This window comes from Tarenaya hassleriana, unplaced genomic scaffold (genome assembly GCF_000463585.1).
Source record: "Tarenaya hassleriana unplaced genomic scaffold, ASM46358v1 Cleome10, whole genome shotgun sequence".
NCBI classification, from domain to species: domain Eukaryota; kingdom Viridiplantae; phylum Streptophyta; class Magnoliopsida; order Brassicales; family Cleomaceae; genus Tarenaya; species Tarenaya hassleriana.
The window spans coordinates 1,971,048-1,995,686 of NW_010960188.1; the positions used below are offsets into that span (position 1 = coordinate 1,971,048).

Genomic DNA, 24,639 nt, shown 5'->3' on the forward strand with positions numbered 1-24,639 from the left:
GTGGCGGCTGCCGCTGCGGAGGAGGCGGAGGAGGAGGAGGAAGAAGACGGGGGCAGCGAGGAGGAAGGAGAGGAGAAGATTGGTCATAGCTGGTGTCTGTGGTTGGCTAAATGATTTCTTGAAGCATGTTTATAGTTAGGAGTAGGAGGTATGGTTATAAATGCAATTTGGCTATATGTGTATATGTGTGTGTATAAATATATATACTTTTTTTTCTTCTATAATATAATAATTTAAAATTTTATACTTAAAAGTAACATTTAACTACCGTATTTATACTCGTATTTTATATATTCCCATGTGTGTTCCCATTTGTCATCCATTCATTCGTAAATGTGGAGAGGAGTCTTGCATGTGATACACATGCAGCGACGGAATTTTAATTGGGAAATGTTATACACTTGAGTTCTTTTTTGCTTCTAGAAATTATATCAAAATTCTACTATATAAAACACAAAATATCCCACGTCATAAACAAAAGATCTAATATTTGATAGCGTTTATAACATTTTTTTTATAAGATTCGAACCAAGCACGAGTCCTCCGAGTTGTAGGTTAAAGTTTAATATACTTTATGCATACAATGCATACATATATATATATATATATATATATATATATATATATACGTACCTTTAAGAGCATATGGACAAAAAGTACAATGAATTGGAATTCATTGTACACATACTTATATATCGAATTGCATAGAAAAAATAGGTACATACATAGAATAACGTGGTAGGTGATGCAGGTGGCAAGGCGGTAGAGGAAAAGTATGCGGGTGGAACGTTGGGTGAAAACGAGATATGTTTCTTGATGGGTAGGTTTGGCACACACCGTCACTCTTGATATCTTCTTCACCCAACGGTATATACATATACATACACACACATAAGATAGGTGGTCATTTATTATACGTGAAATCTGAACGGCCCATTTAAAGCCATACATACGCTTTCTCGTGCAATATTAAATCGATGGGTGCAGCAGCCAAAAGCAAAAGGGTTTTAGGTAACTATGGAAAATATGACCACGCAGTACTAAGGGTTATACGGGTTTAGTATTCGGACTTTATGTATAGTGTATTCTTTATATTATTGTGGTTGTTCGATTTTAATATTCGCATTGACTAATACGGTTCGTGAATATTAATTTGGACCGTCTCAATATTTCAAAGGGTCCCCATTCGATCAACTTGTATTTGGAGCATGTAATTACTGTGACAAGAGAACAGAATTTATGATTTATTTTTTTTGGTTGGAATGCTGCACACTCTGTGAGAAGACGACGTGGGAAGAGACAAGGAAGAGATGAGAAATGAGCGACCATGGATTCACCATCGTGTTAAGGTCCTTCTTCACATATTTAGGAGAGGTGTTAGGTACCGAATATATTTAGCAATGCTTTCATAAATCCAATTTATTGGGAAAACTGCTACGTTTGCCTCGGAATCATCTCAAAAATATTTGTTGATTACTAAAAAAACATATGAAAAAGAAAAAATAAATCTTTTACATAAAATAAGAAGCGGATCAAACCTCTTTCCCAATCCGGGTTCGATTCTTCACTTGGGGAGGGACATTCACATGAGCTTCTCCAATCCTTCGAATGCAAAAAAAAAAAGTCTTTTACTCCGACTCCGAGAGTTGTTCATCCTTTCTTCGTTCTCGAAATAAACCCGAAATCTCAACGTCCATTAGATGTTTTTAGAGATGTCAAAATGGGTCGGGTTATGCGGGTTAACCCGACCCAACCCGATTATTCACCTAAATGGTTTAACCCATTTGAATAATTTTTTTAAATGGGTTAAGTGGGTTTTAACCCATTCAACCCATGGGTTAAATGGGTTATTTAAAACCCACTATATTATCAACATTAACATTTATATTAACCCATTCAACCCACTATATTATTATATAATAACTAAAATTCTTATATATAGATATATAAATAGTAATATACGCTGTATATATATTTAAATATATATTATATATGTACGTATATATAAACATATATATGTATGCGAATTAAAAAATATAATATCGGATTGAAAAGTTTGCTATCGTTTTTGAATCGAACCGAAATATTTGGTATCGTTTTTGAACCGAACCGAAAAAATTGGCACCGTTTTCAAATCAAAACGAAAAAAATTGATATCGTTTTCGAATCGAACCGAAAAACTCGTTACCGTTTTCGAATCGAACCATACCAAAAAGTTTAGAAACCTGATATCCAAAAAATCGGTATCGTTTCCGAACAACCAAAAAAATCGATAACGTTTCTGAATTGAACCAAAAAATTTGTTACCATTTTCCAATCGAATAGTAACGAAAATTTCAAAAACCCGATATTCAAAAAATCGATACCATTTTTGAACCGAATTGAAAAAATCGATATCACTTTCGAATCGAACCGAATCGAAAAAATCGATATCATTTTTTAATCGAACCGAATCGAAAAAATCGATATCGTTTTCGAATCGAACCGAATCGAAAAAATCGATTTCGTTTTCGAATCGAAAAAATCGATTTTGTTTCTGAATCGAACAAAAAAATTTGTTACCATTTTTGAATCGAATAGTACCGAAAATTTCAAAACCCCGATATTCGAAAAATCAGCACCATTTTCGAACCGAATCGAAAAAATCGATATCGTTTTTGAATCGAACCGAATCGAAAAAATCGATATCGTTTTCGAATCGAACATAATCAAAAAATCGATTTCGTTTCTGAATCAAACCGAAATAATCGATATCGTTTCCGAATTGAAACGAAAAACTCATTGTCGTTTTTGAACCGAACGGTACCAAAAAAATTGATAATCCGATATCCGAAAAATCGGTATAATTTTCAAATAGAATCCGATATATATGTGTACGAACTAAAAAAAATATCTCAAAGATTATTATGTTTAAATGATAATAAGTTTATTGTGAGAAAATTAAATGGGTTAATTAGGTGGTTATGGGTTTTATGGGTTAACCCAACCCATATAACAATTATTATTGGGTTGACCCAACCCAAACCTATAATTTTTAAAACCCAAATGGGTTGGGCCCAAATGGGTTGGGCAACCCATATTGACATCACTAGATGTTTTCTTAAAGGGTGACTCGCATTTCTTCCCCGGCTAACGAAAGTATCTCATCGACCCTGTGAATCGATCAAAAAACACAGTTTCGGTCATAATTATGTTTCCAAATATTCAGGAGACAGAACGTATGGAGGTGAAATGGAACAAAGGGCTTATGAATGCAAGCTTTGGATACCTGTGTGTGTCAATGTTCACTTCAGTCAACCATGTTGTTAAGTAAATCTGTAAAGCAGAAACAATGAAGTCTCCTTAGAAGATGGTGACAAAAGGGTATATGCATCATGTCTATACCGATTTTTTTTTTTTTTTGTGTGTGTGTAAATGTAATTCAACCCAGTACCTGCAAGGTTTCCTCGGTTGGCTGGGCAGTATGCGATAGAGTCGGAGTAACTGATTCATTGTCCCTCAGACACGGGGGAACTGGCCCGGGTGTTTCCGTGGAGTACAGACAACATTTGGCCAGATCCTCGGATTCTCCATGGTAAAGCTCAGTTGACCAGCTCAACTTGTCAGGCTGTGGAACTTCAGTGCTTAAGGCCACCAGTTCCAGTACGAGCAATCTCTGTTCACAGTGGCGTATAACGTTAGATACATACCGTATAGGAAGAAGAGTGAGAAAGTCAGGGAATACCTTCAGTATAACTTCACGTCTGAACATCTCCACAAGCTCCTCGGCCATCTGCTCTGAGATATTTCAGAGACAATGGCAAATCATGTCATATTAATGGTCTAAAGCTTTGTACGAGCAGTGCAAGTATCAAATCTCGGGAAATAGAATTTAGCAGAATCCAGGATCACAGTGATCACTCTACTTGGAACATGTTCATACCGAATGTAGAGACAGTCCAGAAATTACACACGGGGATGTCGCCGCCATCACCAGCATCATTTGCATCTTCTGGAGAGCTGGAAAACTGTAGTAGTGGACTGCTGCTAATCTTGATATAACATCTCATGGATCTACTTGCATTCACCAACTCAACTAAGATCCCCACCTGTATTTCTACAAATTATTTAAAGATTCCCAGATCACAACGGGAGACAATCTCACAGATCTTCCTAGAGCAACCGGGTTTGCACAATGGCATTGAATAGACGAAAAAGAAAAAAGAATGAGGCGAACAGGATTCTCGGGCTTGTACACCTACCATTTCCTTATAAGATGATAGAAGGTTGCTCCTATGGGAATCCTGAGGAGAGCGATTCGGTAAATGGATCAGACTAACTACAATCTCGATAAAGAAGAAACAACGAATAAAGATAAGAGGTCAATGCAAGCTCACTTGTTGCTTACACAACTTATCCGACGCTTTCTTTCTGATATTCAGCATGTCGCTCAGTACACCAAGTTCCATGTGGGGTATATACCTATGGCAATGAACAATAAAGTAAGAACGGAGCAATTCAATCACTGATCAAATCACAAGAAGAAACAGATCATCTGAAAGGCAAGAATAGAGAAAAGAGAGAGTAGAAGTCACAAAAAGTATATTGGCATTCCCACATTTTGTGGAATACCCATAGTTTCTCGCTATCCTAACAATAACAATACCTAACCAAGTATTCAAATCTTCAGGTTTTCAATGGAGAATCCAGAATAAGCAGCATCAAAACAATCCCAAACCATTCTGTTCACACAAACAACCACCGTCCACACCAAAATTCAAAGCAGATTGAAAAGAGAAGGTGCGAAAAAGTTATATACTTCAGGGACAAGAAGGAGTTGACGAGCGAAGTGGCGTGTGATCTCCCGGCGGAAGAAGCGGCGATCCATTGTTTCCGGTAATTCGACAGCTTTGACCACTGGTTCCTCAGATTCCGGTGAGCAGCCGGTCTCCACAGCCTCGTCGCAGCTGATGAAGTCGCCGGAGAAGCGCTCATCTGCTTCGAAAAAGAGGAGAAATCAGAGTTCCAAGCTTAGGGTTCCAAAAAGTTTTTACTTTGGGACACGACTGCAAATTTTTTTTTTAAAAAAGGTAATGTAAGAATGAAATGGGCCATAGTGGGCCTGGGCTCGTAGCCCAAAGAATAAGGGTACTTCCGTAATTTCAGAGGCCGCTCCGGAATAACTCAAAAACCCTAGGTGTGTCACTTCCTAATCCCTTCTTCTCGCTCACCGAAGACTGTTCCGCAGCGCCGACGCCGCAGCACAAAGAAGGAGAAGCACCAGAGGAAGGAGCTGAAACGGTGAAACAATGGCGACGGGAAGAACGGTGAAGGATGTATCTCCACACGAGTTTGTCAAGTCCTACGCCGCGCATCTCAAGCGATCCGGCAAGGTAATGTACCCTGCGACCGACGAATCTGTGCTTTGCTTCTTCGCTTGCATTCTCAAAAGACTTCTCGAAATCTTTTTGTTTGTGTTCGTCGATTCGTTTTAAGTATCGGGTTTTGGGTTAAGAATTGGTTCCGTTTGTTGTTAGATTGGATGTCATCCCGTTTCGGTTGTTGTGAAGTATTGTTTGGATTTGAATTGGTGTTACTCTCTGTGAAGATTTGAATCGGAAACTGTGCTGATCCAACGGATCCTTAACAGATTCGTATCTTGAAGCACATCACAGAGGTGTCGATTGAGATGAGAACCCGGACCTAGCTGATTTCATTGAGAGATTTCGATTTGATAAGCCATAAATTTCACGTGATTTAGTGGGAGATGATGCCTGAGATAGGTTATGTTTCATAACAATATCCATGGGTTTGACTGTCGTTGTGATATGCTTTCATATCTGTTCACCAATAACACCTGGAACTAGGTCAGTTTCATTGGTTGCCTCACATTGCATTTCATGTTCCATAACTAGAGTATTGCTCTCGTGTAGATTGAGCTGCCGCCATGGACAGACATTGTCAAGACCGGAACCCTGAAGGAACTTGCTCCATACGATCCTGACTGGTACTACATCAGAGCCGGTATGTGTAACTCTCAGCTGCCTTGGCTATACCTCTAATACCTGTACAAAATTGTAGAAGTAACTATCGAGAAATATTCCTTTTTTTAGCATCAATGGCGAGGAAAATCTACCTGAGGGGCGGACTCGGAGTCGGTGCCTTCCGTAGGATCTATGGAGGAAGCAAGAGGAACGGAAGCCGACCACCCCACTTTGGCAAGAGCAGCGGTGCCATTGCCCGTCACATTCTTCAGCAGTTGCAGGCTATGCAGATCGTAGACCTCGACACCAAGGGGTGAGTTTCTCTTTTCTGCTCGATATCTCATCGGCATTTTACGTGATTGCTAATGAGTGTATTGAATCGAGTCATGTACTATTCTTCTGCTAAATATTATGCCATTGTTTCCGATGTAACCAGCGGGAGGAGAATCACATCGAATGGGCAGAGGGATCTTGACCAAGTTGCGGGAAGGATCACGGTTGCTCTCTAAGTGAGTAAGAATGGAAAACGTGGGAAAAGAAACAAACGTTATGGTTGTGATAGTTTTGGAATTGAGTTTTCTTTAGAACCAAACCGCCAAATTAGGGTTTCAGTGTCTTTATGTTTTTGTCTCTTTTGCTCTCTCTCCATATTCTATTGTCTCATCGACTTCATCTATATGTTATCTTGGACTATGCTTTTTTTTTCGTTTTAAATTTATTTCATGTCGTCAATTCGCGTGTGAGTTTTTGCCATATATGTTTTGAAGCGGAAGAAACGTGAATTATATATTCTTTGGTATATTCGTTTGGACATCTACATGAATGTGAAAATGTGCATTCAAGGTTTGATAACTCGAGCCTTTTTAACATTTTTATGCATATTTTTGGATCGACCGGATTATATATTATTTAGGGTATTTTTTTTTATCTGTCAGAAATAAATATTAGGTTTTGTATGGATATTTTTTTTTGTTTTTGCCATGCAGTTCCTCGCAATGGACATGAACTACGGTTGCATAATCGGACCGAAGCTTAGGATAACCATTTTGAATCAAAATTTATATCCCTATCTACCAATGAAATCGAATCCAATACTTTGATGATGATTTTGTCATTTTTCATCCGCTTTGAATACTAATTGTTGGGTTAATTTGGCTAGACTCGTAGTGATTAAGAATCGCAGTTTTGTTGGAAGAGGAAAAATATCAAAATTGATTTGTAAAATCAATTTTTTTTGGTAGTGTTAAATATAATTTACACATCAATCTGTATGTTACTTGGTAAAGAGGCTTCTTTTTTATTAAAAAGACAAAAAAACCCGAATAATAGATGATAATGATGTAATGTTTTTTTGTTCACTATATTGACTCATATATATATATATAAGGAGTAATACGCATCATCATCATCATCATCATTAGTACTGCAAGACAAATCATTTTTTGTGTGGTGCATCAAAATGACAAGTCTTCTTTAGTTGGTAGTAAGATCCTAATATAACAACCAAAATATATAGGAACAAATTGTAAATTTTTTTTAGCATATACGCGGGGTTGTTTGCGAAATACGGCATTTAAATCTTAGAAATCAGATTTTACAGTTATTCTTTTTTATTTACAAGAAGATATAATTCCATTTTTTGAAACATCTTCAGGATCTCTTTATAGATTCTGTAACCAAAAAAAAAAAGTTGCATATTGGATTGTAACGTTACTGAAAAACAGGAACTCACAAATTGATCTGATTACGAAACTATCGGAGAGGATGAAAGATTCAAGCTTTGTGGACGTTCTCTAATTAATTTCGTCAGATCTTCTTCTTCCATGGCGATGGCGATGTCAATGTCAAAGTTGAAAGCTTTATCATGAAAACCACAACTTTCTCTTCTCTTTCCATTTTTTTATCCCTTCGTTAGAATCCATTCTCACTTTTTTTTTCCTCCCCAATACTAACCCGCGAGTCCATCCTTGACCCTCGCCAAAACCTCGATTTCGTGGAAAAAAAGTTGTCGATTCGGTGTCGATTTCCCTGCAATCTCTGATTCCTCGGGATATTTTACAGAAATTCCCCTTGATTTTAATCTTCTGATCATCCGATCAATCTTCTTCTTCGAACTGTGTTGAGTCGGGAGGAGAAGGGGAAGCGCGATTAAATGGGGTGTTGCCTGAGCACGACGGCGGCTGGCTCGAAGTCTAGCCGGGTCTCGCGGTGGCGATCCACCGGAATCGTCGCCCTCCGCGACGCCAAGTTGAAGGTAATCGGACGTTCTTCTCTTTTTCTCCACGATCGATTCCAGAAAGGTCATCGAAGCGCTTGTGTGTTCGACAATTTGTCTCAGAAACCTTTGTGTATCTGTGTATGCATATGCCTGCGTAGATGTCTGGTGTTATCGTTTCTTGTCGGAATCCTGGGTTTGCGTGATCGTATCTTTCCCTTTTTTTATCCCTTCGTTAGAATCCATTCTCACTTTTTTTTTCCTCCCCAATACTAACCCGCGAGTCCATCCTTGACCCTCGCCAAAACCTCGATTTCGTGGAAAAAAAGTTGTCGATTCGGTGTCGATTTCCCTGCAATCTCTGATTCCTCGGGATATTTTACAGAAATTCCCCTTGATTTTAATCTTCTGATCATCCGATCAATCTTCTTCTTCGAACTGTGTTGAGTCGGGAGGAGAAGGGGAAGCGCGATTAAATGGGGTGTTGCCTGAGCACGACGGCGGCTGGCTCGAAGTCTAGCCGGGTCTCGCGGTGGCGATCCACCGGAATCGTCGCCCTCCGCGACGCCAAGTTGAAGGTAATCGGACGTTCTTCTCTTTTTCTCCACGATCGATTCCAGAAAGGTCATCGAAGCGCTTGTGTGTTCGACAATTTGTCTCAGAAACCTTTGTGTATCTGTGTATGCATATGCCTGCGTAGATGTCTGGTGTTATCGTTTCTTGTCGGAATCCTGGGTTTGCGTGATCGTATATTGGGTCAAAGCGATGTCTGTGAGCAAATCCACGCATTTCACGCCGTGGCAACATATATGTACACATATACACACATATGTTTTAGGGTTTTGTTTCTGTGGTGTGCATCATTCTCGTGTTTTCGAATGATGGAATCGTGTGTTTCAGAAGCAGTTGATAGGTTAATTCTGTGGGTTTCTTTCCTCGAGCAGACATTTCCCGATGAAGTGATCGAAATGGAGAGAGCAGTTCGAACTCTCGATCTAACTCACAACAAGATCAGTATGGTTTCTGGTCTCTTTCTCTCTCAGTTTGCTGTCTCTCTCTTACGAGTTTCATAATCCTTCTTTTACCTTTTTCGCAGCTAATGTTCCTGGAGAAATCAGCAAACTGATAAATATGCAGCGTCTGGTAAGAATTTTGTAAAGCTCACCGCTTTATATTTTCGTTGTGAATTTTGCCTAATCATGATTGCGATTTCCCGCATTATGCTTGTATAGGGCATCAAAGATACTGTTAATGGAATTATGGGTAGCGGTTCATCCTGTTGAAACTGATACAGATATCATACCGGTTTAAATTCTCTTACAACTGATTGTTCTTTTCGCAGGTAATAGCCGATAATCTAATCGAGTGTCTTCCGGGGAATCTTGGGAAGCTTCAGTCTCTCAAAATTTTGATTCTTGATGGAAACCGCATCAGTTGTTTGCCTGATGAATGTAAGCTTCCACTATTTAAGTAGGGTCTGCCTTTTGGAACCATTCTTTTTTGCGCCTTCGGAATCTTGTTCAGAAGAGTGATGTATGAGCTGTTTTCCGATCATATGCATTTTGTGTTCTGCCAGTGGGTCAATTGGTAAGGCTTGAACAGTTGTCAATCTCAAGAAATATGCTCATATACTTGCCTGACACTATTGGAAGTCTTCGCAATGTAAGTAAACTATATCTGTTGAATCATAACTAAATGAAAAATCGTAGGGTCCATGGCATTAGCTTTCTCGGGTAATTTTTTTTTGTTTGGTCGACAGTTCCCGCTTCTAATTCGCTTGCTCGTAAACGCAGCTGGTGCTTTTGAACGTCTCAAATAACAAATTGAAATCCCTCCCAGAATCAGTTGGGAGCTGTGCTTCTTTGGAAGAATTACAGGCAAATGGTACGTTTCACGTTTTTTTTCTTCGTATTAGAACATCTAAATCCTCGAGTACAAGCTATGAACCATGGATTCTAGAGATTTCCTGGCGACGGCTGAATGATTTAGAGTAGTAAATTTCTAATCCAAAGCTGATTCCTGACTATGGATAGCTTTGCAGATAACGTTATTGAAGATCTCCCCGTGTCACTGTGCAATCTCGTACATTTAAAGTCCCTTTGCCTCGACAATAATCAAGTGAACCAGGTACTACTATTACTACACTCAGATTCCAATTTATTCCGGTTAATGGATTAGAAGATTTCAGCCATTTCTTCCATTTAGGGACTTCAAATCTTATTAGACCGCGCTAATCTTCTCCCCCGTGTGATTAAATGAAATCCGTAATGTTTTGGTTGACAGATACCCGATAATTTGCTGAAACAATGCACAAGTCTACAAAACATTTCCTTGCATAACAATCCCATTTCTATGGATCAATTTCAGCTGGTAAGTCTCATCTCTGTGTATTGTTATAACATACACGGGCATTTTTAATTGATAAAAAAACATTACAATATACCTTAGATGGAAGGATACCAAGAATTTGAAGCAAGGAGAAAGAAGAAGTTCGATAAGCAAATCGATTCCAATGTGATGATCAGCTCCAAAGGCCTTGATGTCGGTGTCGATAAATAACCTTCTCTATTTACTCTTGTAAGTCCTATAATTCCTTTTTTCTTTTTCCTTTCTATTTCGGATTCATCGACACCAATCTTGAATCTGATTCGAATATACAATAAAGATCCTGTCTTTTTTTCCGTAGCGCAGGCCAGATCAGCGAATCTGCATCATGGCAGGGACTATGATCTGTGTAAGCATGGCTCTGATCTTTCTGCAGGGTAGAATGCCTCAACTGCCGTGAAATGGAAGAACCCCCTTCGTTGCCTTTCTTTTTCTCAATTCTTGTACACATACTTGCCCATATACGCCAACATGAATGTACGTGTACACATTATGGACGCATGCACGTACTTGTTTCTCTGTATGTGGTTGTGTATTATTATGTGATTTATACATATGATGTAAACATACATATATATATATATATATATATATATGGATGTATGTAAGGTAAGCCATTCTTGCATTACTGTTAACTGCAAAGGCGAGCTTTTACATGTGAAGTTGTTCATTGATTCCACCTCTTACAATCTCTGTTCGTGGAAGGGTTCGGCGGCTTACAGATTTGGATGAAAATGAAATTCTAAAAATGATGGGAACATTTCGAAGAAAACATTAAAGTATGGGGCCATTCTGCAATTATAGGTATCTAAACTCATTTCGTAATTTTCCCTGTTTGATTTACCGTTTGCGGACATAACGCAAACCCTAGCGTATTACTCCATGGCCTCTTCCTCGAAAATGCCATTTTGATTACTATTCTCCTCAACATTTGCTTGCGATTCTCCATTGATGTTTGGGGACGCGTGCTGCGTTTCTCGATGTATATGAATTTGTGCGATGATCTCGGCGGAGGAAGCATGGCCATCGGCGATGGAAATGGCGGCGCCGCACTACGCGGCGGCGAAAACTTCGGTGTGGTGGGACATTGAGAACTGTCCGGTTCCGAATGGTTTGGATGCAAATGGAGTGGCGCAGAACATTAGCTTGGCTTTGGTGAAGATGAACTACTTTGGTCCTTTCTCAATCTCCGCCTATGGCGACACCAATCGCATCCCTTACTCCGCCCAGCAAGCGCTCTATTCTTCTGGCGTCGCGCTATTTCATGTCCCCTCTGGTGAAATCTCCTAACTTTCTTGTTCGTATTCCTTGAGTTCTGTAAAAAAGAAAAAAAGAAAAAAGAAAGTTGTTGAAGTTACAATGTTGATTCTGAAGTGGAAGAGATTGAATTCGGAGTCAAACTCAAAGTTTTTAAGATTACTTCCAGTGTGTTTGTCTTTGTCGAATCTAAGACGTGTTCTTATGTTTGGTGGTTCCAAAAAGGACTGAAAGAGGAGAGTGACAATAAGCTTCTGGTGGATATGTTGTTGTGGGCAGTGGACAATCCCTCGCCTGCTAATGTTATGCTCATCTCGAGTGACCGTGGCTTCGCCAATTCGCTTCACCAGTTGAGCATTCGGAGTTACAACATTCTTTTAGGACAACCTCAAAAGGCGTCATCGACTCTGCTAATGGCTTCTGCAAAGACGGTATGGCTCTGGCCGAGCCTTGCAATGGGTGGACTTCCTCTCTCACGAGGTGAATCATCAGGACTTGTTGCCAATGGATGTTATTCTTCTGACTCTGAAACATCATATCATTCTGTTTCCGGGCAAGTTCTGTCCAGTCCATACATGTATTCAGATTCTGAAGATTGTGAAAGTAGAGGAGGAGGCTACATTTCGAAACCGTGGAATCAGCATGTGCTGCAATATGAGACTGGAAGAAACGAGCTTCTAAGCAATGGAGGCACAAACGAGTCTTTCAGGGTCTGCTTGTTGTGCAATGTTGTTTGCAATGGATTTGTACCTTTCACAGCCCACTTATCTGGGAGAAGGCACGCAGCTCAGGTAATCTAAAGGATTGATTCTAGCATATCCTAAACCAAAAAGAAATGCCGGTTTGAGAATCTCACCCAAAAATCAAAAACTTTTTCTTGTTTGGAACCCTTGTCAAGAAACAGAAGTCATGAACAGTATACCCGTTTTCTTGAAAGTACTTTCGTTTTTCTCACACGAAAGAAAGATAAATCAAAGCGTCTTTCTTTCTTTGTGTAGGTTGCTTTAGTGCTCAGCGGAGGAGGTGCGGGGCCTTTCTTTGCCTTACTCGGAGGTCAGGTCGGTGTTTCCACCAAACCCATAACGAAACCGAAGCTAGTGAAGCCTGTGTTCTGCAACATCTGCCAGATAAGCTGCAACAGCAAGATCGTGTATGCAGATCACATTTTAGGACAGAAACACCAGATGAACTTGGAGCTGAAACTGGGTAAACCCAGAAACACATGTTCAGGATCGGATGAGGATCTCGAGGACGAGGTGGAGAGGAAGAAGAAGAAGGTGATTGAACGTGGAGCAGAAGCAGGTGCGGTTAGGGTTTGCGGGTTGTGCAGTGTGGTGTGCAATAGCCAAATTGCCTTCGAGTCTCATCTAAGAGGCCTGAAGCATGCCGCTGCAATGGCGAAGAAGCTAACACCTGGGGTAAGTTGACAACTTTTTTTGGGACGTGTTCCAATTTTTGGCCCCGCGGATTTTGGATTTTAGAGAAAGCGGCGGACCCATTCGGATATCTAATTTGTGTATATAAAACTTGAGGGAACATTTTTTTCTTAAACCTTTCAGCGAGCCAATAATGCAGACTCGGCGTCAATTAGGGTTGGAGACACCGTGGGAGCCTTTCGGGGTTCGGTGTTTAAGATTTGTTACCGTGCCCGTGGAATGCTCCAAATGTTCGGATATCCGCACGGAAGACGAGGTTGTGCCTTATATATCATCCTATTACCATATCAACAAAACAATTCTACACATACTTGGAGCTTTCTCCGCAGATTGGAAATTCCAACCCATCAATAAACAAGAGTGCTCTAAACGGTTTAGCAACACAACAATGCCCCAATTGAACAATAAAGAGTACGAAAGTGCCTTCAGACAGGATGACTCGTGTGATATTATTCTCGCAAGATGCTCTGCTTAATGTATTTTCTAACCCAAAATACTAGGATGTGTCCTCTTCACCCGACAATTTCTCGTAGACGGCTGCCTGACGATAAGAAGGGAAAAACTTATTCTCATAACAACAACAATCAGGGTGCATGAAGGCAACGTCTCTACCATAATGGGACCTTCGGTTCATTGTAGTACATACGTAACACAGCGGATTAATCGGCGTTAAACGCCAAAACTAGGATTGCAACAAACAAAACTAACCTATTACCAACCCAGATGAATGATGCATACTATGGGATGTGTCATTCATTACCTACTGGAGCTTGATGTCCATGATGCTCTTGGTCTTCGGAGTGTAGAGCGAGTAGACTGCTGCCTGCCGTTTGGCGACCTCCAGCTGCGCCTTCCCTTCTTCAAAGGCCACGTACACTTTCTCTGGGTCTGTGAGACTCTGATTCAGGCGGAATCCATCTACCGTCCTTCGCTTTGTGTACTCTCTGATGTTGTAATCACTGAATACGCGTGCCACCCGAAGCAGGGATCGGCAGAGGTGGAGGACTTCGCTTCTCGATGGAGCAGATGCCATTGCAAGAAACAAACTCAACACCCTCCTTTAGCTGGGGAACCTGTGTGTGTACAAGGATATCCCAGGTGAAGGAAACATGACTTAAAAACACAGCAGTTCACACTAATGGCCATAGCAGGTACCAAAAGTAGAAGTGTAAAGCAAAACAAACGCAAGCACGCATAGTATTTTGTTTTCTCTTACACTCACTTTGTTCACCAGGTCGAACAAATAAGATTCAGAATGGCTTCAGTCTCAATGCATAAAAATCAATTATCAGGAGGGAAGAGAGTGACTGGCAGTGCAACATGAAAATGCAGTTTCAACCAAGGCCAAAGAACACAGATTTTAACAGATCACAAGAATCATGGAGAGTGAAGAGAATACCGCAAATTTAAAGAACAATAAGAGCCCAATCATCTACTGAGAATATCTTTGAAGAGGAAAGAGCTACAAGAAAAAAGAAATCAGGAATTCACAGCCCAACCCAACCGACAACAGAACAATCGAATCAGTGTATCATCCTTGGAAACACTAAGAATCATAGTTTCATCCATCGAAACGCTAAGACAAGAACACCGTAGGATCTTCATCGCTAACGAATGAAGAGCTACCGAAATGACAGTCGAAATTTTAACGTGAGTGGTGCATAAGATGTCAAATCCATCTTCAACTTCAGAACCTCTAGTTAGAGCTCAGATTTTGAGAAATTCATTCGCTAAAAACCCTTGCGACAATCAATTATGGAACCTAACTCCAACTCCCGCCACGATATACACGCCTCAGACTCCTAGTTCCAAAAAAATCAACAGAACTCAAAATAGAACAAAGGATCCGCCATTTCCGAATCCCTCCGAACGGTAGACAGACCAACAAATCTCACAGAAAGATAACACCGATTTGCATCGAGTGAGACACAGCCAAGGACATACCGAATCGAAACCACGACAGGAGAGAGAGAGAAATCCGAGGAGAGAAGGAACAAACCGTAGATATGTTGTCCACAGGCGAATCGGAGAGATCGCCGGAAATTACTCAAGTCCGACGATGTGGCGCCGATTCTGACCTTGCGGATAGCCGGCGCTATTATAATCAGTTCACGAGGGCTGCATCGAGTAAATGGGCCAACATCTTGGGTTAGACCTATGGCCCATTGGCAATAGTTAATTGGGCCTTTAAAGGCCCAATATATGCGAATTATCGGAAAAAAAGATATTTCGTATATTAGATAAATTGGGCCCATTAATGCGGCCCGTTTGTTGGTGAGCACCCAATATTAAGAAGCCGTGTGTGTACACAGGTTCTCATATCCTCCATAATTAGTATTTCGCTCACCTTTCTTCTCTGAACTCCTGAAGAATAAGAATTTGATTCTTATCCGACTTCCGAAAACCCTAATTTTCTCCAGCGATCCATCTCTCCGAAATTCATCCTTGTGCCGGTCTCTGATTCTCTATTTCGGTTGGATTCCACGTCGTCTAGAGTCTTCTCTTCACTATTCGGATTTCCCCCTCGTCCGTCCCGTTTTGATTTTGTGTATGTTTATGAATTTCGATCACTAAGCCGTGAAACTTGATGCCTATCGGTGTATTTTTCTCTGGAACATGTTTAAGGATTCGTATGTGTTAGTTTATTTGTTTGCTTGGAATTTTGTTTGCTTGCTTGCTTGCAAGTAGAGGATATTTGAGGCGTACATCGGCCAGAAGTTGGGGTTGTATCCATGGGTAGTAAGATTTGGTAGCTTCGAATTCCTTCTTGATTGTTTAAGGAGGTTTTTGTTCCTTGTTTTTTCTTAAAGATTGCATCTTGTCTCTTGGAGAACTTGTAGACAATATCTCAATCGGATTTCGGAAATCTACCGCCTTTGTATATTGGAAAGAGATTGATCGCTCTCTGAATATTTTTGTTTTAAGTTTCCGTTTTCTCATTTTTTTTCCTTTACATTTTAGGATTATTATTTTGTAGATTTCCTTTTTTCTTTAGAATTTTCCTTTATGTTTCTTAATTCATATTCCTGGTAGGAATGGGATTCTTATTTCTACCTCTACGTAACATTCAATTTGGTTTCGCTGATTTGATCTTTTTGTTCTTCTCTGTACAGGGTTGGTGATTGCCAGCAGCATTGTCCTCAGTTATCCTCGTCTGTTTTCTGGGATTAAGTCTCGGTCAAACACTAACGTCCAACTAGGTTTTGTGACTGTCTCGATGTTCTCTCCAATCTTGTTGCATCTCGATCAAGGGTTTGTCTGATTTTTCCAAGTTGCCCACGTTCCTGCCCTCATTGAATTCTATATAAAGCATCAGGTTCTGATTCCATCTAAAGTGATGTTCATATTCTCTTCTAAATGAGATCAAATCCTCGCTCGGATGGAGAGTTGTCTACTCATGGATCGGAGATGATCCCTGTGGAGATGGCGACCTCCCGCCATGGTCTGGTGTCACTTGTTCAACTCAAGGTGACTATAGGGTTGTTACCGAACTGTAAGTCGATGGTTTCAGGCAAAAGCATTGCGTATGTGTTTCATCTTACTTCAGTGCTCTTGTCTGTGCATCATCATGGCATGACTGAGTTTTTCATTTGATTGATCTTTGAGTTTTACAGCGAAGTTTATGCTGTTTCAATTGTTGGGCCGTTTCCCGTTGCGGTAACAAACCTTTTGGATTTGACAAGGCTGTAAGTCGTTTCTTAATGTTCCCTGTGATTGTCATCCTTTTCCTTTTGCTGAATTTATCATACCACTATCAAGTTTTGGCTGTTCTTCAAATGGTTAAATTGAAGTTTAGTCTCTCTATGTTGGTTTTTCAGGGATCTCCATAACAACAAACTGACCGGTCCGATTCCTCCACAAATTGGACGGCTAAAACGACTTAAAGTATTGTATGTTTCATCTTTTTTATCGATATGTTGCATTTTTCCTGCATTAGCTTCTGTTTTACAATCATATAATAGGTCTTTCCCTTACTGCCTTGCTAATCATTCCCTTGCCTCTCGTTAATTGAACTTTATAGGTTCCATTGTCCTTTTCATCCTGATTCATGTAAATCTGCATCCTTCATTGCCTAGTGTGGACCTGTTGCAGATTTCTAGTCAGAATCAGTGCCTTCAGTGACATTCTAGGGTAAGATTGGCATACAAAAACCATGTAAATCTGTGCCCTCATAGATTCTCCCCGGCTAGTAATCCGTCCTCGTCCTCGTGGTGGTTTTTCAAGTAACTTTTCCTTGAGTCTTCCCTACCTGAATAGTCTCTCCAAATCCGTAAAAGCTCGATCTTTTCTACTTTAGTTTCAGTTTCACCATTCCAAAGAAAGACAACCAAATGCTCCAAGAGCAGCAGCCGGTTTCTTTCTCACTCCAGCGTAACTCCCTAAGACGCCGGTCCCTGAGGTCAGGTGCTGACCGAGACGACAGAGGCTGGACTCTACTCCACGTCAAAGCCCGGAAGGGCGATCTCAAAGCTGTGAAAGAGCTCCTCGACCAGGGGATGGACGTGAACGCACCTGCCTGGGGACCCAAATCAAAAGGAGGGGTGACCCCTCTTCACCTCGCTGCCAAAGGAGGGCACATCCAAGTCATGGATGAGCTTCTCGACCGTGGGGCCAACATCGATGCCAGAACCTGGGGGGCCTGCGGCTGGACGCCGCTCCATGCCGCGGCCTATGAACGGAAGAGAGAAGCAGTGAAGTTTCTGGTGGAGAATGGCGCTTTCTTGCCTGATGATATAAGCGACTGCAGGTTCAATCCGCCGCTGCATTATTGTCCTGGTCTTGAATGGGCTTACGAAGAGTTGAAGAAACTCAAAGAGTCAACGACTTCTTCTTCATCATCATCATCTTGTGGAGACACTTCTTTCAGTTCTGGGAGCTTATGATCTTGTCTGACTGTTGCCCCTCTTGAAGCTGTTTCAGAGTCAGACACTTGTCCGAATATGTTTTTTTTTGTTTTGTTATTTGGTCTTTCTACAAACCTGTGGTGGTTGGTCTTGTCATGTTACATTGGTTGGTTATTATAGAACACTGTTATCTAACCAGTGTGCGATATCCTCAACACGGTGTTTGTGAGCTTTACTTTATATCAGGGGATTTTGGTTAACCGGTGGGATTTGCTGGTAATTTGTAAACCGGTAATTCACGAACCAATTACTTCACATTGAACCGAACCGGTAGTTTCAACTAAACCGGTCTCATTTGATTTCCGCATCTGGGTCCAATCCAACTAAGATCCGTCGGTGGAGAGAGATTTAAACGGCTTGTGATTTCTTTAAATCGCCTCTTACCATTTGTTTCCTCGTCCTCTTTGGCTAAGAAGCTAAAATCATGGCTACTCCCTCGAAGCTACTCGTGATCTGCATCGTTTCTTGCTTGTTTGCTCTCTCGCAAGCGAAAACCCTTAAGCGAGATGGTAAGTCTTCTCATTTGCGATCTGATCTTCTTTTTATTCATCGCCCATCAATGGACTTACAGTTCTCGACATTCTTGGAACGTAGTGGTGTCTGAAACTCAATCTTCTTTTATTATTTTTCATGATTTAGCTCGAAATTTCAAATCTTGGTATCTGGGTTCGGCTGAAATTGGAGAGAATTTTGTGTTTGCAGTGAAAGTTTCACCATGAAATGAATTGTTCTGTGAAATCATCAAAGGTTTTAAGATTTTGTAATCGCTTGTTAGCGTTGTATACGCCAAGATGATTCTTTAGCAATCCATGAAATCTGCTTCTCGATGAACTCGCAAGTGGTGATCTGAAACAATGACGAATTGGCTAGCGATTGTGTTTATGCTCAATTGCTCAGATGGTAGCTTTTCTCTGAGTTACTTGGTCGAGTTAAGATCATTTGGTGTTCATCTTCTGGCAGTGAAAGCGCTAAATGAGATCAAATCCTCGCTCGGATGGAGAGTTGTCTACTCATGGATCGGAGATGATCCCTGTGGAGATGGCGACCTCCCGCCATGGTCTGGTGTCACTTGTTCAACTCAAGGTGACTATAGGGTTGTTACCGAACTGTAAGTCGATGGTTTCAGGCAAAAGCATTGCGTATGTGTTTCATCTTACTTCAGTGCTCTTGTCTGTGCATCATCATGGCATGACTGAGTTTTTCATTTGATTGATCTTTGAGTTTTACAGCGAAGTTTATGCTGTTTCAATTGTTGGGCCGTTTCCCGTTGCGGTAACAAACCTTTTGGATTTGACAAGGCTGTAAGTCGTTTCTTAATGTTCCCTGTGATTGTCATCCTTTTCCTTTTGCTGAATTTATCATACCACTATCAAGTTTTGGCTGTTCTTCAAATGGTTAAATTGAAGTTTAGTCTCTCTATGTTGGTTTTTCAGGGATCTCCATAACAACAAACTGACCGGTCCGATTCCTCCACAAATTGGACGGCTAAAACGACTTAAAGTATTGTATGTTTCATCTTTTTTATCGATATGTTGCATTTTTCCTGCATTAGCTTCTGTTTTACAATCATATAATAGGTTCCTTTTCCCTGTATTTTCTTTGTTGTTCCCTCTAGAAACTTGAGGTGGAACAAACTACAAGACCTAATCCCTCCTGAAATCGGTGAGCTGAAGAGGCTAACGCATTTGTGAGTGCTCGTCATTCTTATGTGGCTTTGTGTCAACAATATCTTCCTTTTCGGTGCCAAATTGAATCAGTAGTTTCTTCATTGTGTTTTAAAGGTACTTGAGCTTCAACAACTTTAAGGGAGAAATCCCAAAGGAGCTGGCTAACCTACCCGAGCTCCGTTATCTTTATCTTCAAGAAAACCGTCTCAGTGGCAGAATTCCTCCAGAATTGGGGACTTTGCAAAATCTCAGACACCTGTAAAGAAACACCTAAACTCTCATTTTCGGACATTCATTCTGTCTGGATATTTTTCCAGTATTCATTCACAGTTGACGTTTACTCGTACTTGGCTGGATTCTTCTGTATCCTCGTCCTTTCAGAGACGTCGGTAACAACCATTTGGTGGGTACCATAAGAGAGCTCATCCGATTCGAAGGAAGCTTTCCGGCTCTGCGCAACTTGTAAGCACCATTTGCAATTTTTCACCAGAAGCTTTTCTCCCTTCTTCGAAATCTTATTATCAAATTAATTTTGTCCTCTGAAACTGTGGTTTTTTCTAGGTATATGAATAGCAACTACTTGAGTGGAGGTGTCCCGGCACAACTGGCCAATCTGACAAACTTGGAGATAGTGTAAGTATTTTGCAGAAAACAAGAAAGAAATCAAAGATGTACAGATTGTTCAGCATTAAGCAATGCAGCAAAGATATATCTCACTTAACAGCGCACAATGGCTTTGTTAGGTACTTGTCCTACAACAGGTTCATCGGCAATATACCATCTGCAGTTGCCCATATTCCGAAACTGACATACCTGTGAGTTCAGTTCAACCTTTTGGATTTCCTATCGTTTGCTACTGATATCCAATCTCTCTGTGTATTTATATCGACCCGTTGTAGCTCGGGATACTGTTTTGCCATTGGGCATTTATTCTTTAGGTATTATCCCCTTCACAAAGTTTAGCTCTTTCTCCGATTTAGAGGTTCTCCGGTTATAATTGACCCGAAAGTACAGGCTTTCGGGTAAATTCTCTAAAACGAACCTGCAGTCTCAATCTCATGGTGTTGTTGATTTGAGTAACAGGTATCTTGATCACAACCAATTCACTGGGAGAATCCCGGACGCGTTCTACAAGCATCCATTCCTCAAAGAATTGTGAGTGCCTCTTATCCATCACCTTTTGGTCTCTTTCCGGAAAAAGAAAAACACAAACTTGTTGACGAAAACACAAACATATACCTCGGCCACGGCAGGATGTGTCCTGAGGAGTTCTTGGAAACGACCATCTGGGGAAAAAGTTTTAGGGTGTTTTCTTTGATCTGTGACGATGAGGAGTGGGTGTTTCTTGAGATGTGCAGGTATATAGAAGGCAACATGTTCAAACCAGGCGTGAATCCTATCGGCGCGCACAAAGTTCTAGAGGTTTCCGACGCCGATTTTGTCGTGTAGCGAAGTGATGGAGCTCCAACGTTTTGGGAATGGAACTACTTAGGAATGAATGTTTCGGCGCTTCATCCACTGCTGTAGTGCTATTATTGGGCAATTTTGGGAAGATATCACAGAAATTCCTCGCTCGTATTGTAATTTATTCTAATCATCCAATTATACAAACGACAAAAAATGCTTTCTTTTTTTTTTAAATAATAATATGGCAAATAATTTGTATGGGGAACTTGTAAGATACACGCTAGTGAAACTCGAAGTCACCCTCCACCATGATATCTTGATGGGATAAAAGACTAGTTTAATATTATTTATTTTATTATTTGATACACCCACCCTGGTTGATATATATATATATATATATATATATGTAAATCCATTATATTTGACCAGAATTCGATTATAAGATTCGAGGTCGACAACTAGGTTTAAAAAAAAAAGAATTTATGATGCATCATCGATCCGGAACACATTGAATCATGAAGCATCATCCATCCAGATTCGAAGTCACATGGAATACACACACATATATATATATATATATATATATATATATGTATATTGACGAGATAAAGGAGTGGGTGGGGAGACTTTGGTAAAGCAGTGGTGAGAGGGTCGCTTATTCCATCTGATTTTTCTTTTTAAATTCAACTTGCTTAGGAAATGCAACCTCCATTTTACTTTGAAAGGTCTTTTATTCAAATTCGTCGGCATGATAGCAACTGGGAATATCATTTATAAGAAGGGTTTAGGGATAAGGTGTCCATCCCCAATCTCTCCTCTCTCTCTCTCTCTCTCTCCCTATCCCTGGTGGTGGTAAGCTGTTCTTTCTCTGCGTTGGGTGTTGCATTGATTTCGTTGGACTTTGAATCTCGTTTCAGGAAACCCTTTTGTTTTTTGTTTCTCGCGAAATTTAGGTGTGTCTGAGTGGATAAGGGTTTTCGAGGTCACGGCTTCTGGGCTCGCTGGTTTTCCGTTTGTTTCTCGGGAAAATTGGAGTGGGAAAAGGTGGAAGTAGAGATAGGGAAGTGGGTTCGGGGGAAAATGCCTTCTTTCCGCTTGAATTTGAGTTTATGGTTCACTCTTTTCCTGTTTGTTTTCCGGGAAAGTTAACTGGTGGGAGGTGAGAAGGGGAGTGAAAAAATCGAAGCTTTTGTTCTTACGGCTTTACACGTTATAACTTTCTTTTTTATTTTCTTGTTCCCCAGTTCCATATTAAAGAACACGAGCAATTCGTGGAGAATTTCTCGAGTAAACCAGAGAAAAAAACATTTTTTTTGGGATTTTTAATCTTATGGAAATCAAGGAAACTTCTGTTTCTTTCCCGAGAAAGGAACTGAAATTGGGAAAAAGAAACAAACACTTAGGACACAACCCCTAACTCGAACTGCTCCATAGATTGTTCCATGATTTTAGCAACAGGAAGAGTTTGCTCCTTTCCTTCCTTCTTCCCCTTGTATGTGTATGCTTGATTGAACAGCTAGTTGCTTGCAGATCACTACACTTCAATGGTTTCTCTCGCTCGCATCTGGGAAGATACATTTGAAGGAATCACCGGCACTGTCAAATTGAAGGGCAAATCACCGGAAATGAAGAAGAGGAGTATGATTTGTGGTGATGGCGAAGAAGACGAGGCCTTTCTCGAGAAGAACGAGGAGACAAAGCTGGAATGCCCGATCTGCTTTGAGCCGTTTGATATGTCGGAAAATGCCCCTCTGGTTCTATGGTGCGGCCACACTCTCTGCAAGAGCTGTGTCCTGAGACTGCAACGAGCTGTCCTGAGATTGCAGAGACTGCTATGCCCTATCGTTCTTCCCTTCTTCGTGTCTTGCCCTTGGTGCAGCTCTCTCTCCCTCAAGCTATCCTTCAAGGGGCATCTCAAATTCCCCAAGAAGAACTACTATGTGATGTGGATGATCGGTAGCTCGCAGAGGGTTTCTTGCGCTGAAAGCAACAATCTTTCTTGCGTAGGGAGCAACGCCCAGAGCAGATCCGATGTGATCTTGGGTTCAAACCAGGAAGAACTGTTGCCGGACTGGACACTTGTTGGAACCTGGATCTTCCTCGGCTCCATCTGGAAGTCTCTTTTCGGGTATTCGGCCATGGAACAGTTGTTTCGGCTAACGTTTCTGGTTATCTTTGCTGCTTTATATGCAGCTCGAGTCGGCACACTCCTCTTATCTCTCTACGCCCTCACTGCCCTCTTTGGATCTGCCTTTTTGCTCCTTCCCAAACTCAGTTTACCAGGTATTGGTCTAGCCTGTTAAGAGGAAATCCCGGTTTAGCCTGTTTGAGGAATTTCCGGTTTCCGGAGAAATTATCAACATTCTCCAAGTGAAATTTCCCAGTGCAGGAATCGAACCGGAGAAATCACTGGTGTTTGGTACCCGGATTTGTCTCCTTTGTAAATTTTCCGGTATGGTAGCTGAACTGGAGGAAATCACGGTACAGTGGGATAATTTGGATTCCGGTTTCGTGTATGTACGGTATAGATAAAATACTAAAATGCTTGTATAGCTGCCATGGGCGGAACTATGTTATAAGCTATGGGGACATATACTCCCACTTATTTTATTTAAAAAACTTAATTTCATTATAAATTTCATAAATTTCTAACAAAAATTGTTAAATGTCCCCACAAAAAAAATTTTAATTTATCCCTTATATTATAATAATTTTTATATTGCCCGGTTGATAAATTTTTCTAGATCCGTCCATTATGCAATGAAGAATTGTGAGCAAAAGGTGTACATTAAAATAAATTTTTTATTAGTGAATTAATAAGATATCTTTTGTAATATACTTTCATTTTATTAAGATCTTGTTTATTTATATTTTAAAATTTTTTATTTAGTTAGTATGGCAATTTCGTTTCCTTTGTCAAAAATATAAAAATAAATCCGTTTTATAAAACATAACATAATTGCATCCATTAGTTTTCCAAAAAACATATAAGAAAGAAACTACAACGTAAAAAAAAAGAAAAAAAAAATTAAGGCATTGTTATGACATTATATTATCAGCATAATATTGCTTTTTTTCATATTGTTTGGGAAAATTATCTTTATTAATATTATTAACGAAAGAATCCAAGGTCGGTCCATCTCAAAAAGCTACCGTTCTTCAGAAAAATACAAATAAATAACATTTTCATGTGTCTGGGATCTGTGCCAAGCTATCATATGATAATGATGCATTATATTTATGTACCGCCAAAAATGCCAGCATTGCATTTTAATTGTTTTATTTTTTTCCCATTTGTTTTACTTATCCTCCTAATTTTTTAATTAAATATCATCCTAATTTAATTTACATTTATATAGAATCTCAATAAATATCTTCAGACCAGCCGTGGTTATGCTGTTTTTA

General features: G+C 40.3%; 8 protein-coding genes across 13 annotated transcripts; 6 read left to right on the forward strand and 2 right to left on the reverse strand.

The window, feature by feature from the left end:
• Nucleotides 1–2,828: 2,828 nt before the first annotated feature.
• On the reverse strand, nucleotides 2,829–5,027 carry LOC104801284. The gene is made up of 8 exons (XM_010524501.1): nucleotides 4,799–5,027; nucleotides 4,377–4,461; nucleotides 4,242–4,283; nucleotides 3,923–4,088; nucleotides 3,725–3,777; nucleotides 3,434–3,655; nucleotides 3,269–3,315; nucleotides 2,829–3,152 (listed from the first exon to the last, which is right to left on the reverse strand). The coding sequence occupies exons 1-8, from the start codon at nucleotides 4,972–4,974 to the stop codon at nucleotides 3,101–3,103; spliced, it is 843 nt and encodes a 280-aa protein (XP_010522803.1). The 5' UTR covers nucleotides 4,975–5,027; the 3' UTR covers nucleotides 2,829–3,100.
• Nucleotides 5,028–5,187: 160 nt separating this feature from the next.
• Nucleotides 5,188–6,716, forward strand: LOC104801290 (40S ribosomal protein S19-3-like). The gene is made up of 4 exons (XM_010524511.2): nucleotides 5,188–5,372; nucleotides 5,913–6,003; nucleotides 6,093–6,276; nucleotides 6,400–6,716. Exons 1-4 carry the CDS (start codon nucleotides 5,289–5,291, stop codon nucleotides 6,470–6,472), a joined length of 432 nt encoding a protein of 143 aa, XP_010522813.1. The 5' UTR covers nucleotides 5,188–5,288; the 3' UTR covers nucleotides 6,473–6,716.
• A 931-nt stretch (nucleotides 6,717–7,647) lies between these two features.
• LOC104801299 (plant intracellular Ras-group-related LRR protein 7) lies at nucleotides 7,648–11,138 on the forward strand. 3 transcript variants are annotated; one of them, XM_010524539.2, is made up of 10 exons: nucleotides 7,648–8,217; nucleotides 9,123–9,192; nucleotides 9,275–9,321; nucleotides 9,521–9,629; nucleotides 9,755–9,840; nucleotides 9,972–10,062; nucleotides 10,220–10,305; nucleotides 10,462–10,548; nucleotides 10,627–10,755; nucleotides 10,870–11,138. In XM_010524539.2, the coding sequence occupies exons 1-9, from the start codon at nucleotides 8,116–8,118 to the stop codon at nucleotides 10,735–10,737; spliced, it is 789 nt and encodes a 262-aa protein (XP_010522841.1). In that variant the 5' UTR covers nucleotides 7,648–8,115; the 3' UTR covers nucleotides 10,738–10,755; nucleotides 10,870–11,138. The 3 variants fall into 3 exon arrangements, with proteins under 3 accessions (XP_010522841.1, XP_010522832.1, XP_010522824.1); XM_010524530.1 differs by lacking the exon at nucleotides 7,648–8,217 and adding an exon at nucleotides 8,391–8,756 and having other exon boundaries at nucleotides 10,865–11,138; XM_010524522.1 differs by lacking the exon at nucleotides 7,648–8,217 and adding an exon at nucleotides 8,391–8,756.
• Nucleotides 11,139–11,232: 94 nt separating this feature from the next.
• Nucleotides 11,233–13,624, forward strand: LOC104801327. Of its 2 annotated transcripts, none has more exons than XM_010524567.2 (4): nucleotides 11,233–11,839; nucleotides 12,100–12,611; nucleotides 12,819–13,238; nucleotides 13,380–13,624. In XM_010524567.2, exons 1-4 carry the CDS (start codon nucleotides 11,563–11,565, stop codon nucleotides 13,608–13,610), a joined length of 1,440 nt encoding a protein of 479 aa, XP_010522869.1. In that variant the 5' UTR covers nucleotides 11,233–11,562; the 3' UTR covers nucleotides 13,611–13,624. The 2 variants fall into 2 exon arrangements, with proteins under 2 accessions (XP_010522869.1, XP_010522860.1); XM_010524558.2 differs by having other exon boundaries at nucleotides 11,240–11,839; nucleotides 12,046–12,611.
• Nucleotides 13,625–13,708: 84 nt separating this feature from the next.
• LOC104801321 (LYR motif-containing protein 4) lies at nucleotides 13,709–15,341 on the reverse strand. Its single transcript, XM_019201228.1, has 3 exons — nucleotides 15,256–15,341; nucleotides 14,017–14,329; nucleotides 13,709–13,797 (listed from the first exon to the last, which is right to left on the reverse strand). The coding sequence occupies exon 2, from the start codon at nucleotides 14,287–14,289 to the stop codon at nucleotides 14,017–14,019; it is 273 nt and encodes a 90-aa protein (XP_019056773.1). The 5' UTR covers nucleotides 14,290–14,329; nucleotides 15,256–15,341; the 3' UTR covers nucleotides 13,709–13,797.
• A 1,877-nt stretch (nucleotides 15,342–17,218) lies between these two features.
• On the forward strand, nucleotides 17,219–18,295 carry LOC104801352 (ankyrin repeat and protein kinase domain-containing protein 1-like). The gene has a single exon (XM_010524592.2). The coding sequence runs from the start codon at nucleotides 17,588–17,590 to the stop codon at nucleotides 18,137–18,139; it is 552 nt and encodes a 183-aa protein (XP_010522894.1). The 5' UTR covers nucleotides 17,219–17,587; the 3' UTR covers nucleotides 18,140–18,295.
• Nucleotides 18,296–18,399: 104 nt separating this feature from the next.
• On the forward strand, nucleotides 18,400–21,548 carry LOC104801343 (probable leucine-rich repeat receptor-like protein kinase At1g35710). Its single transcript, XM_010524578.2, has 11 exons — nucleotides 18,400–18,669; nucleotides 19,121–19,268; nucleotides 19,390–19,461; nucleotides 19,594–19,665; nucleotides 19,776–19,847; nucleotides 19,942–20,085; nucleotides 20,209–20,289; nucleotides 20,389–20,460; nucleotides 20,571–20,642; nucleotides 20,911–20,982; nucleotides 21,186–21,548. Exons 1-11 carry the CDS (start codon nucleotides 18,585–18,587, stop codon nucleotides 21,274–21,276), a joined length of 981 nt encoding a protein of 326 aa, XP_010522880.1. The 5' UTR covers nucleotides 18,400–18,584; the 3' UTR covers nucleotides 21,277–21,548.
• Nucleotides 21,549–21,864: 316 nt separating this feature from the next.
• On the forward strand, nucleotides 21,865–23,863 carry LOC104801358. Of its 3 annotated transcripts, none has more exons than XM_010524603.1 (3): nucleotides 21,865–22,086; nucleotides 22,765–23,517; nucleotides 23,619–23,863. In XM_010524603.1, exons 2-3 carry the CDS (start codon nucleotides 22,779–22,781, stop codon nucleotides 23,693–23,695), a joined length of 816 nt encoding a protein of 271 aa, XP_010522905.1. In that variant the 5' UTR covers nucleotides 21,865–22,086; nucleotides 22,765–22,778; the 3' UTR covers nucleotides 23,696–23,863. The 3 variants fall into 3 exon arrangements, with proteins under 3 accessions (XP_010522905.1, XP_010522913.1, XP_019056605.1); XM_010524611.1 differs by lacking the exon at nucleotides 21,865–22,086 and adding an exon at nucleotides 22,093–22,393; XM_019201060.1 differs by lacking the exon at nucleotides 21,865–22,086 and having other exon boundaries at nucleotides 22,400–23,517.
• The last annotated feature ends 776 nt before the right edge of the window (nucleotides 23,864–24,639 follow it).